Source organism: Choloepus didactylus, chromosome 19, assembly GCF_015220235.1.
Source record: "Choloepus didactylus isolate mChoDid1 chromosome 19, mChoDid1.pri, whole genome shotgun sequence".
Classification (NCBI taxonomy): Eukaryota; Metazoa; Chordata; class Mammalia; order Pilosa; family Megalonychidae; genus Choloepus; species Choloepus didactylus.
The window spans coordinates 52,809,822-52,822,145 of NC_051325.1; the positions used below are offsets into that span (position 1 = coordinate 52,809,822).

The window sequence follows — 12,324 nt, forward strand, 5'->3', positions numbered from 1 at the left end:
AAGCTCCCAGTTGCCAGGGGTTGGGGGAGGAGGGGCAGTGGGGAGTGACAGCACAGGGTCTTCTCCCCAGCCCCCATCCCTGATCCCACCATCCACCACTGGAGAGCTTCTCTAGTCAAAACAGAGACTTGCAAAGTCAGAGCTCTGGGATTCTAAGGCGGTCCCAAGGTGGTCCCTTCCCCTCATCTGTTTGTAAGCGCCAGGTTGAGGCATCTTCTTCCCAAGGCTTCATTGAAAGGAAATGGGTGTCACCAGCAGAGAATGGGGCTGTAAGTCCAGCTTGGAGCCCAGGGGGAAGGGAGACAGGAGCAGCAACTCTTGGAAAAGAGGCAGTAGAGCATGGTGGTTGTGAGCCCAGAACTTCCAATCCCAGCCAGGCTTCTTGCTGGCTGTGCAATTTGGGTGAGTGACTTAGCTTCTCTGTGCCTCAGTTTCTGCTTCTGTAAAATGGGAATGACAACAGTCCTGATCACGTGGGGCTACGACGCGGGCGAAGGCCATGGTAGAATGTGCCTGGAACCTAGTCATGGCAGAGCGGCTGGGGTGGGCATGAGACGCAGGACCATTTATTGAGCACCAACTACATACCAGGTACTCTGCTTGGCATTTTCTAAATGGCCCTTTGCTTGGTGACAATGGCTAAAGCTTAATGAGCCTGTGTGTGAAGCACCACACCAAGCACTTTGCTCCATTAATGCAGTGAATCCTCCCCCTAACCCGAGAAGACCCATTTTGCAGAAGGGGAAACTGAGGCTCAGAGAGGTGAAGTTGCTTGCATGAGGGCACAACATAGAGGAGCGGGCTTTCTACCTGAGACCCTTCTGGCTGCAGAGCCCACACTCCAGATGCTGCCCTGTCCCCAAGTAACCCCAAGTGGGCATTTCCATCCCTACTTTGCACATGAGGAAACTAAGACACCAGAGAGGTCTCAGCGACGTGTCCAGATCCAGGGCCTGAGATTTTCTCCTAAGACGTTTTTGTGTGGAGGGCTTACTTTCCCTGCCCTTTATCCCAGCCGCTGCCCCCGCTTCCCTGCCAGCCATGTGTTACTCCTGGCTGCTCTCCTCTTTCCCCAGAAAAGTCCCAAGGAGGTGCAGACAAAGGCAGGAAGTGGGAGCCCAGGCGCCTGACCCCTGTTGGCGACGCTGGGGCCCTGAATCCAACTCAAACCCAGCCACATTCCAGGATGACTCAGCCGCAGGCCAGCAGGGCGGGGAGGGGAGGCTCTATTTCGGGGCCTGCGGTCTCTGGGCTCCCACTCGGCCACTTTCACTGTTTTGAGGCACTGCCAGGCGCTGGGGGGTGAGGACCTAGGACCTGACTCTCCCACTCCCGGATCCTGCCCACACAGCCGACCTTCACTGCCCATCCTGGTGCAGATGCTCAGGCACTTTTTCTGATTCTCCCCTGGAACTTTAATCTCCATCATAGGGACCCCTCCACAACCTGCCTGTTCTTTGCTCAGAGACCCCACTGCCACCCCTACCACCTGCCCTGCCTCTCTCTCCCACTCAACCCTTGTGTTCCAGGGAAGGGGTTGATGTTCAAAGCATCATACTTTCATGGATGTTGATGTGTTCAAAGCATCACACTTTCATGGATGGAAGTTCTATGAGAGCAGGGACCCACTGCTCACCCCCACACTTAGAACAGTGCCTGGCCCAGGGTAGGTGCTTAATAAATATTTGTCAGACGGATGAATCATGCACACAGTCACTGCTCAATGAATAGCACCTGCCTCCCACGGTTGAAGGAGGATTAAGGGAGCTCAGGCAGGTGAAGTGACTGACACGTGGTCCATGTTCTGGATTGCCTGAGCCGAGTCTGGCATCACTTGGCTGTGCAATGTTGGCGGACTGTCCAACCTCTCTGTCCAGTGGTTTCAAGTCAGTGCAGGATCTCAGGCTCAGGAAGAATTTAATGGGGAATGGAGGGAGCTTGTTTCTGCCCAGATGGGCTGCAGCAACTTGAATTTCTGTTTAGCCTGCTTAACTCATTCTTCCCCCAGGGCTCACCCACTGACTCTCTGACTTGGGGGTCTCCCTAACTTTCTTTCTCATTCTCCCACCCCATTGTCTCTCACTGCTTTAGTTTTGTTTTCCTGTTTTTGAAATAGATGCAGATTTCTCAACATAAGGAAAAATAGCAGAGCAAATACTGTCATAAATAACACAGCTGCATGTTGGAATGAATTAGGGAATGGTGGGGACTGTGGCAAAGTCTTGAGAGGGCTCAACTATTGAGTGACAGATGTGATGCTAGGTCTTCCAATATTCCATAAGAAGCTGGAAATCTGGATTTTTGTATGTGGAATCCCCCAACTTTCTCCTCTTGCACCATCTGGGACTGAATTTGAGCACTGAATTCAGCACTGAATTGTGACCTCTGGTTACTGCATGTTGGAATGAAACAGATTTATATGTGCCTAGACATTCTGTGTCCTGCAGAGTATTTACAGGGACCCAGAACAGGCTTTGATGCCACCTGATGCCACTGTGGCTTCTGCCCACCCTCCCAAAGGGGATCCCCCACCCAGAAGGCCTCTCCCAATGCTCTCTGCAGCAGCTACACAAGCCCAAAGGCCAAAATAAGTGCATTCAGCCAGGTCGAGGGATGGGATCCTGAGATACCAGCTTGTGAGCCACCTGAGAATACAGATGGGGAAATTGAGTCCTGGAAAACAAGAAGGATGCTTCTGATACCCACATGATAGATCATTAACTTCAGTGGGCCCAGAAACCAGACTCCTGACTCCCAGCCCAGGGCCCTGTCCTCACACCGGGAGAAAGCACTCACACACACCCCAAACCCCTGTTGCCCCACAGTTACTAGGCTTAAAAACTCTTGCTGCAAAGGAGAGGCTAGGCTTCCCTATAATTGTGCCTAAGAGCCTCCTCCTGAATGCCTCTTTGTTGCTCAGATGTGGCCCTCTCTCTCTAGCTAAGCCAACTTGAAAGGTGAAATCACTGCCCTCCCCCCTACGTGGGATCAGACACCTAAGGGAGTGAATCTCCCTGGCAACGTGGAATATGACTCCCGGGGAGGAATGTAGACCCAGCATCGTGGGATGGAGAACATCATCTTGACCAAAAGGGGGATGTGAAAGGAAATGAAATAAGCTTCAGTGGCAGAGAGATTCCAAAAGGAGCCGAGAGGTCACTCTGGTGGGCACTCTTACGCACAATTTAGACAACGCTTTTTAGGTTCTAAAGAATTGGGGTAGCTGGTGGTAGATACCTGAAACTATCAAACTACAACCCAGAACCCATGAATCTCAAAGACAATTGTATAAAAATGTAGCTTACGAGGGGTGACGATGGGATTGGGAAAGCCATAAGGACCACACTCCCCTTTGTCTAGTTTATGGATGGATGAGTAGAAAAATAGGGGAAGGAAACAAACAAACAAACAGACAGACAAAGGTACCCAGTGTTCTTTTTTACTTTAATTGCTCTTTTTCACTTTAATTATTATTCTTGCTATTTTTGTGTGTGTGCTAATGAAGGTGTCAGGGATTGATTTAGGTGATGAATGTACAACTATGTAATGGTACTGTGAACAATCGAATGTATGATTTGTTTTGTATGACTGCATGGTATGTGAATATATCTCAATAAAATGAAGATTTAAAAAAAATTTGCTGCAATTGCAGAGAAATTTGAATTTGGATTGGGGACTAGATGATATTAAGAATTACTTTTCATTTTCTCAGGCGGGATCACGGATTGCCATTTTTTTATGCGCATTCTGAAATACTTAGTGGTGAAATATCATGATGTCTGTAATTTTTTTTAATGTTAACTGACATTTCAAGGGGATGGGTGCAGAGGGGTTCAGTACACTATTTTTCTGTATAGCTGAAATTTTTCATAATTAAAAAGTTGAAAGTTAAAAGAAAAAAACAATGATCAACAATTTCAGAGATCAAGACAGTTGTTGGCTAACTGAAGCAATGTTTTTTACTGGGGAAAGCATGAATTTTAGAACCAGGTGGATGTGGAATATAATTTCTGCGTGACCTTGGGGATGTCACTTAACCCTTATAAGGCTCAGCTGTAAGATGGAGATGAAGCTAATTAGCTCAAGATTAGTCAGGAGAAAGGAGTAAGACAAGGCGGGTAGAATGCCTTGCTTATTTCAACCTGAGCTTTGGACCAATAGACTACACAGCATCAGGATCAGGAACCTCTTTTTCTGACACTTGTTTGTTTATCCTTCCTTAAAACTCCTCTGGGTGAGCTGCACCTCTTACTGTCTTACAGTCCCATGGTTCTAAGACTTTCAGTGTTCAGCCCACCAAAATAATGTGTGGGAAGACTGAGAATTCCTTTTGCCTGGAATTAAAAATTCTTGTAGCCCAGATTTACCCTAGGCAAACCTTGGGAGAGTTGCTTGGCCACTGTGAGCCTCAGTTTTCTCCTCTGTAAAATGGGAGAAATCAAAGTGCCCCCTCACCAAGTGGGGAGGAGAAAATGAGATTGTGGATCTGGGATTCACTGTAAATTGGGTACCCTGTGGGGTCTCCCCAGAGTCCACACAGCAGCCTCCAGCTGCCCATGACCTCCATCCCCACCCTTCTCTCCAACTCCCACTTGTTGACCCTCCCAAGCAGCCCACAGCTGTAAAAATCAAAGAGTCACCCCCAAAGATAAACCAGCTCTCTGGAGTGGGATTTGGCAAGAATTAGCTAACAATGTTAAAAGTGCATTTCTTCTAACCCAGCAATTTCACTTGTACCCACCATCATCATCATCACCCCCATTTTAAAGATTGGGAAACTGAGGCCACTCAGTTGTTCATATCCTTGCAGGCTGGGAATTTCCATAAGACAGGAAGGCTGGGCACCCTGGTACCCTGCCTCCCAGAATCCATGTATTTTATGCCTGCCTCCACCATCCCCTGAGAAAAATGCAAGCCAGGAGGTCCCTTGCAGGAAAATCCAGCACATTTGTCTGAAATAGTGAAAACACTGGAAACAACCTAAGAGTCTATCAACAGTAGAGACATGGGTAAAAAGAAAAAAAGACCTTGCCCCTTACTCATATTATAGAATATACCCAGAAGGTTAAAAAGAATGAACTAGATCTCCACGTAGCAATGCAGATGATGTCAAAACTAAAACCTATAGTGAAAAATGCAAATGAGCATTGTGAAAACATTTCTATACAGAGCACCCAAAAAGTCTGTATTTTACTAAAAAGCCTGTATTTTTTGTAAATTCAGGAAATAAAGTTCATTTCTTCAAAGAGAAACTTATTCTTCATTTTGTTGGTTGTTGGGGTTTTTTTCAGGCAAATTATTGAAAACATGGTTTTAAATTTCACCTGAAAAGGTGTCTGGAGGACTCTCTCTCTCTCTGTCTCTCTCTCTCTCTCTCTCTCTCTCTCTCTCTCTCTCTATATATATATATATATATATATATATATATGTTGAGCTTATTGTTTGAAAATTCAACTAACATACTGCTTAAAAATAGAAAGTTTCCTATGCATCTGGAATTTTCAGACACTCTGATCTAAACACACACACACTGCCCTGTGTTATCTTGGCTCACATCTATGTATGCATGAGTAGTTTTTAAAGCATCTGGGGAGACTGAGAAGATATGACAATGAAAGGCCAGGTGGTATCCTGGACTGGGTCCTGGAACTGAAAGAGGATGTTAATGGAAAAACTGGTCAAGTCCAAATAAAGTCAGGAGTTCAGTTAATAGTAACTGACCAGTGTTGGTTTTACTTGTGATAAATGTAACATGATAACGTAAGATGTTAACAATTGGGGAAACTGGGTGAGAGACATAGCAGAACTGTTTGTATTCTTTGCCGTTTTTCTGTAAATCTAAAACTATTCTCAAAAAAAAAAAAAAAAAAAAAAAGTTTATTTTTTTAAAAATCTGGAAGGCTCCTCCCCAAACCCATCAAACAGGAAGGGTCTGGGGACTAGAATCCGGGGAGGGGTGGTTACAGGATTTAAGTCTCTGTAACCAGATAATTTTTTTTAAAGTCAAATGTTTTCATATCTTTCTTGTGCAATTTAATTTAAAAATATTTAATAAAAAGACGAAGATCTACTGTTATCTCCTTAATGGAAGGTGTATGAATTTTACTTTTTCTCCTAAATCATAAATTCTCAGTGGGAAAGAAAAACCTCCGGGAACCAGGAGGCTGAGACGATTAACCCTGGGTGCCTCCTGCCGAGGCTATGGGACCTCAGGGGAGGAGGGAGGCCCCTTCATGGTCCTCAGTTTCTCCCACGGCAGGTGGAAATACCTTCGGCAGCCTCCACTTTCCCACCTGTGTAATGGGCGTGGGGAGCCAGGCTAGCCCTGGGGCTGCTGAGAGCAAGGCAGGGGGTCGACACCCGGTAGGTACTGGGTCCAGGTGGAGACCGAAAAGCGGGAAAGGGCATCTTCCACCCGGGGCCACACGGACCCTGCCCGCGCACCCACTCCCCACCCACACTCCCTCGGTCCTCACCCCAAAGCCCTTCGCGCTCAGGGCCAGGCCGAGCGAGTGTGCTCAGCCCCTTGGGACCGGGTCCCTGTCCCCGCACCTTCCCGCGCTCCCTCCCCGGAGCCTTCTTCGCAGAGGCGGCTTGGCCCGGCTCCCTCCCCGGGGTGAAAGTTGGGGGGTCAGTCGGGGAGCCCCTTTTTGCGGCTCCGAGGGTCTCGCCCTCTCTGCCCGGGGGGCTGCGCCGAGGGGCTCCAGGCCCGGAGCGGAGACGCCCCCTTTGTCCGGCCGCGGGCAGCGCGGGCCTGGCGGGGTCGGGGCGCCCGGGGCCGGGTGGGCAGGGGCACTCACCGCGTGCGCCGGCGGGTCAGCAGCAGCAGCAGCAGCAGCAGCGCGGCCAGGAGGCCGAGGAGCGCGGCCCAGGACATGGCCGGGCGCGGGAGCAGCCGCGGGGCTGGCGGCGGGGTCGGCGGCGGGGCCCGCTCCAGGTGACTCGCTCCGCCCCCCGGCCCGGGCGCGTTTGGGGCGGGGACGCGGCTGGCGGATCCCTCGGAGGTCCTGGGGGGTCGATCTGGGCGCCCCTCCAGCAGCTCTGGCCGAGACAGTCCCCACCCTCTGGGCCGGGAAGGGGATTGTGTGGAAATGAGGGATGGAGGGGAGGGAAGGGGGTGCTGTAGGTACGGGGTGGGACGGGAGGAGTAACTTAAGGAAAAGAGAGGAAATGTGGAGAGAGGGAGGGAGGGATTATGTGTGGAGAAGAAGAAGGATATAGGGGAACAGAGACAGGAGAGGTGATGAGGTGAAGAAATGGGGAGGAGCCCTGAGGGAGGGGAAGGGAATATGGGGGTGGAGGGTGGGGGGGACATGGTGGGGGGGGTGGAGATAGAGAAGGGGGATGCATGGGGATGGGAGAATGACAAGGTGGGAAGGGACAGGGCTGTGGAGGGAGGAGAATGTAAGGAGGACTTGAGGAGCTTTCCCAGGACATCTCACCCCAAACGACTCCACCACTCCAGGGACCCCCATGCCACCCCCACCCGTGAGCGGCAGAGAAGCCTGAGCTTTTCTGGGGAACTGGGCTGGAGCCATGTGGTGTCTTCAGCAACCACAGTACAGGGGTTACAGGAGCAGTCTCAGGGTTCAAGTCCCAGCTCTGCCACTTACTGGCTGTATAAACTTGGGCACTTACTTAACTTCTCAATGCCTCAGTTTCCCTATTTGTAAAGGCACATAAAAGAGTCCCTTCCTCACAGGGTCCTTGTAAGGAATCAATGAGGCAAAACAAACTGCCTGGCATATAGTAGGGGCTCAAGAAATATTAGCTATTGCATTTATTCTCATTCTGTGGTGGCAGGAAGTGTATTTAGGAGCAAAGGCCCCTGCTGTAAGGGACAGCCCTGGGAGTCCTCCACTCACCAGGTGGGTAGCTTAGGGCAGGTCACTTGGTCTTCTGAAAAGTGGGGCTCCTGGTAGCACCATCTTCAGGATTCCTCTGGGGATGAAATGAGATCTTTGGGAGCAGAAAGCATGCCAGGTACAGAGCATTATTTTTGTTTTTATTCTCGCCATAACAATAGTTCTGAAACATCAGAGTTGCGGGGTTGTTCCGAGGACCACCTGGTTGTAAGCGCCTCATATACAGATGGGGGGACTAAGGCCCAGAGGAGGTGGGGTGACTTGTCCCGGTCACACAGCTCATCCACGGTTTGCAAACACAGTGGAGAGCATGGTCACAGCAGAACAGTTCAGGCCCTGGGTACAAGTCCCCGCCAGCCTCTTGCTAGCTGGAGCCATCTGTCTCCTCTCAGTCCCCACGCCTTCATCTGCTGTGAGGGATAGAGGGAATGAGAATAAAGCACACAGCCCTGTACCTGGCACATAGTAGGGGCTCCGAATGTGGTAGCCATTGTCACAATTACCTGGTTCTTAGGATGCCAGCTCCCTGTGCTGGCGAGGACCTGGGCTCCTGGCTGGTAGGTGGGACCTTACTTCACGCTTGAGCAGATAACTTAACCTCTCTGAGCCTAGTTCCTTATCTGCATCTAGAACCTAGTCTAGTTGTGCCTCTAGAACCGTAGGCAGGTTTCGGTCCATCTTCCCAATCATGTTCTGGGATAGCTGTTACTCATCCCTGCTCTCTTGGCTTCCCCCTCACCCCCTGAAGTCCATTCTCCCCACAGTAGTCGGAAAGATCCTGCTAGAACCTGTCAGATCATGTCACAGAATCCTGCTTAGAACTCTCTATGGCTCCCACCTCACTCAGAGCAGAAGCCCAGTTCTTACAAGTTCTGACAAGGACCAACATGATCTGCCCCTCCACCCCTTTCCTCCCTGACTTCATGTTCCCCTGCAACCCCTCATCCACTCTACTCCAGCCACATTGGTCTCCCGTCCTTCCCCAAACATGCCAACCTCACTCCCATCTCAGGGCCTTTGTACCTGCTATTCCCTTGGCCTGGCCTTCTCTTCCCTCAGAGAATTGCACAGCTCACTTGCTCCTTCACATCCCTCTCTCTTTGCGCAACTGTCACCTCCTCCAAGAAGCCCTCCCTGACCACCTCATCAAAAGCTGTTCAGCCATTATTCTCTAAGGCCTTAGTCTGCTTTATTTTGTTTATTGACCATACTTAACATTCCCTACTACCATATTAAAGATTTATTTATTTGCCTGTTTAATGTTGGCTGTCAAGGCAGCCAGATGACCCTCGTACGGCCTCGGCAAATTCAGAACAGCAAGAGGCAAAAGGAGTTTCCTGAACCCCTTGTTTATTTATCCAGTTATCCACCAGCGGAGCCAACAATCCCAAAAAGGCTGCAGAAAGGGCCTGGAGGGTTTTCTCCAAATTTGGGGAGCTCCACGGGGCAGCCTCCTGACAGTGGGGTTTGCAACCCATCTGGGCCACTGCTGAACTATGTGACCTGTGCAATCTGCTCCACTTTGAGCCTCGGCTCCTCATCGATAGAATGGGGGGCAAAGAACCTCATGGGGTTTCAGGGAGGAGTCAATGACCTGGTCCAGGCAGCCACTTACCCCAATGCCTGGCACACAGCGTCAGAGAAAGTTAATGGCTGTTTACGTTATCCCTGTTCTGCCTCTCACTATATGTGTGTTCAGGGCTTGGTCTCAATTTTCTCACCTGAGAAATGGGAAGAACAGCCCTCCCTGTAAGGGTGGAATTAGATGTGGCGAGAGAGAGATACGCCGCAGCACAGGGCCTGGCACATAGTAGGTGCCAAATAAATGTTTGCTCTTCTACCCCCAGCATCACTTAAGTCTGAATCCCTCCCAAATAGCACATCCCTCTTCCCACCTCAACCAGGTGTGGAATCCTCCCAGAGAAGGAGACTCAGCTGCTCACACAGCTAAGAGAGAAGAATGTGTTGGGCCCCTTGCTTCTTCCTCACTAGCAGAACCTGACTTTGCTCAGGAGTTGGGTCAATGTTTAGGGAAGGTGGCCTTCCCCCTTCCCCAAAAATGAACCACCTTTGGTCAGAGCCAATCAGGAAAATCCCTCTTTGCTAGTGATTCGTCCAGGATCGGCCATGTGGTTGTCTCCTAGACATCTGTCAAGGGCTTCTGGGGAATTCTTTTCCTCCCTATTTCCTCTTTTTTTCCTGCTTTGAGAGCTGTTGTATGAGGACGTGATGGTGGGGGCTGTGATGAAATGAAATTCAGGAGAATTGCAAAGCCCCAAACCAGGCTGCAGAACTAACCATCCCTGGATCTGCCTACCTCAAGACTTCTTGTTTTATGAGATAATCAAACGTCTGTGTTGTTTAAATCACCATGAGTCAGATTTTCTCTTACTTGCGGCCAAAAACATTCCTAACCGAGATGGCGTTCCGGTTGTGGCTGGGTGAGGAATAAATGAGACAAGTACCGGCCCATGGTGAGCATTCAAAAATGTTATTTCATCTTCTATCTTTGTCAGGTTAACAGGGCATCCAACTCTCTGGCTATGGCATCTTGCAGGAAGATGACTAGAAATTCCTTACTGCCCCGACCTGCGAGGACTGAAAGGACTCTGAGGGCAAGGCTAGTAGGGCCTCAGGAATGAAGGGGTGGGAAGACTGTCCTGGGGGACCCTCAGACCCATGGTGGAAGGGCTCAAAAGCTGTCTGAATCCCTCACTGAATGATCCTAAGCAAATCACACACTTTTTGAGCCTCAACTATCTTATTTGTGAAATGGGTTTGTTGCTGATAGTGGGGATGGTGTGGGGGTCACTTGGGTAGGGCTCTCACCCCAACACCTGAGCCTTCATCTCGAAGTGATGCCCACATATCGGGTGGACTCTAAGGAACATCCCTTCTTCCATCCAGATATATAGCAGGGCTGCCGCCCAGTGACAAGCACCCACACGTTCCCCTGTAGGGCTGTCAGTGTGTCCAGGTGTCTATTGTCCAGTAGAGACAAGACCATCCGGGCAACTCTCCAATTTCTCCCCAACCTCCGCCCTCTTATCTGGCTGCTGGAGGGTCACATGGACAGTGTCAAGACCTAACCCCCTCAGGAAATGGGAGGTTTTGCCTGGGAAAGGGCAGCCCTTTCCGCTCCACAGCCCTGCTTTCTCGGGAAGGCCTTCTCTTCCGGGGATCAGGTCTGGTTCATGTCTGCATCCTAAAGGCCACAAATAAATTGTGTCAAGAAAGGAAAATTTTATGTGAGTTGCTTTCTTCAAAGCTGAGAAGCAGTCCCATCAACGAGGGGCAGTTTTAAATGTTTCTGTAATTATAGCTCTAAGATTTAATTGGTAACTTATGCCATTGTAAACATTTTCTCATCATAACTCATTTAATCCCCACCAAGATTCTTGAAGTGGGTACTATTATTATCCCCAATTTACAGATGGTGAAACTGAGGCTGAGATTGGCTCAGTAACTCACCCGAGTCACACAGTCTTTCCTGTGATAAGTGGGAATGTGGGAATTTGATATCCTCTTAGGACCCTGGCCCTTCCCAGCCCCACACCGTTGCTATGCTTTTTACCTGCCTGAAATACCTTCTCTTTCTCTTCCTTTTGGTTTATCCAAATCTGTTAAGGGAAGGTGGATTGGTCCAGGTCCTCTGAGACAGCCAAGATGGGATGACATGCACAAGAGATTTGTTGGCAGAAATGCCAGGGAGGAAAGTGAGGAGGGCGTCAGAGGAGTCTGGGAAAGGGAGACAGGGAGGAAGGAAGAAGGGAGGGAGCAGGAGAGGGAGGGAGGGAGGAAGGTTGTAGCCTGCAGTGCAGTTCTAAGAAAGTTCAGCAAGGCTGGGACTTCAGAAGAGCCCTGTGTGTGCCCCAGCTAGGAGCCTGCCTTACTGTCCTTGCAACTCCCAGTTATTAGCCAGGAGCAGCCCCTGAGCAACGTGGCCTCGGCACAACTGTGAAAATGGAACAGTAGTGTGCCAGCTTGCGGGGAGGCCTTTGAGGAATTGTGTGTTCCTGTTTGACCTTCTTGGCTTCTGCCATTAGCCATGGTAAGAATATGTGACACATGAAACAAACTTAAACCCCACCTGCAGCCTAAAGCAGACACTCCCCAGCTGACCTGCCTACCTGAGGGAGAAAATAATGTAGATTTGAAGTTATAAGTCATGGACATTTTTGAGTTTTTTGTTACACAGCAAAAACTGACTAACGCATGCCTTATCTTTGAGCTCGCTTGGGCCTTTTTTGTTTAGATGTTCTCTGTATCAGTTCTATATAGAATAGGATAGTTTCTACTCTTTGAGCCTCAGTTTTCTCAGTTGTTCAAGGGGATAATGACGGGACCTCCCTCCCATAGCAGCTGGAAGGATTATAAAAGATCATGTGTCTAGAGCATACAGTATGCACTTAATAAAAGGGATGAAGTACAATTCTTTCAGCACATACTTAACTGAGCA

At 49.6% G+C, this 12,324-nt stretch overlaps 1 protein-coding gene across 3 annotated transcripts in view; it reads right to left on the reverse strand.

Moving 5' to 3' along the window:
- PTGIS (prostaglandin I2 synthase) overlaps positions 1 to 7,001 on the reverse strand; it is a 49,830-nt gene extending 42,829 nt beyond the window's left edge. Inside the window, exon 1 of one of the 3 annotated variants that reach the window (XM_037812108.1) lies at positions 6,801 to 7,001. In XM_037812108.1, the coding sequence (XP_037668036.1) occupies positions 6,801 to 6,877 (77 nt within the window). In that variant the 5' untranslated portion in view covers positions 6,878 to 7,001. The remainder of the gene's footprint in view (positions 1 to 6,800) is intronic. The other 2 variants (XM_037812107.1, XM_037812106.1) reach the window with 2 other exon arrangements.
- Positions 7,002 to 12,324: the final 5,323 nt, after the last annotated feature.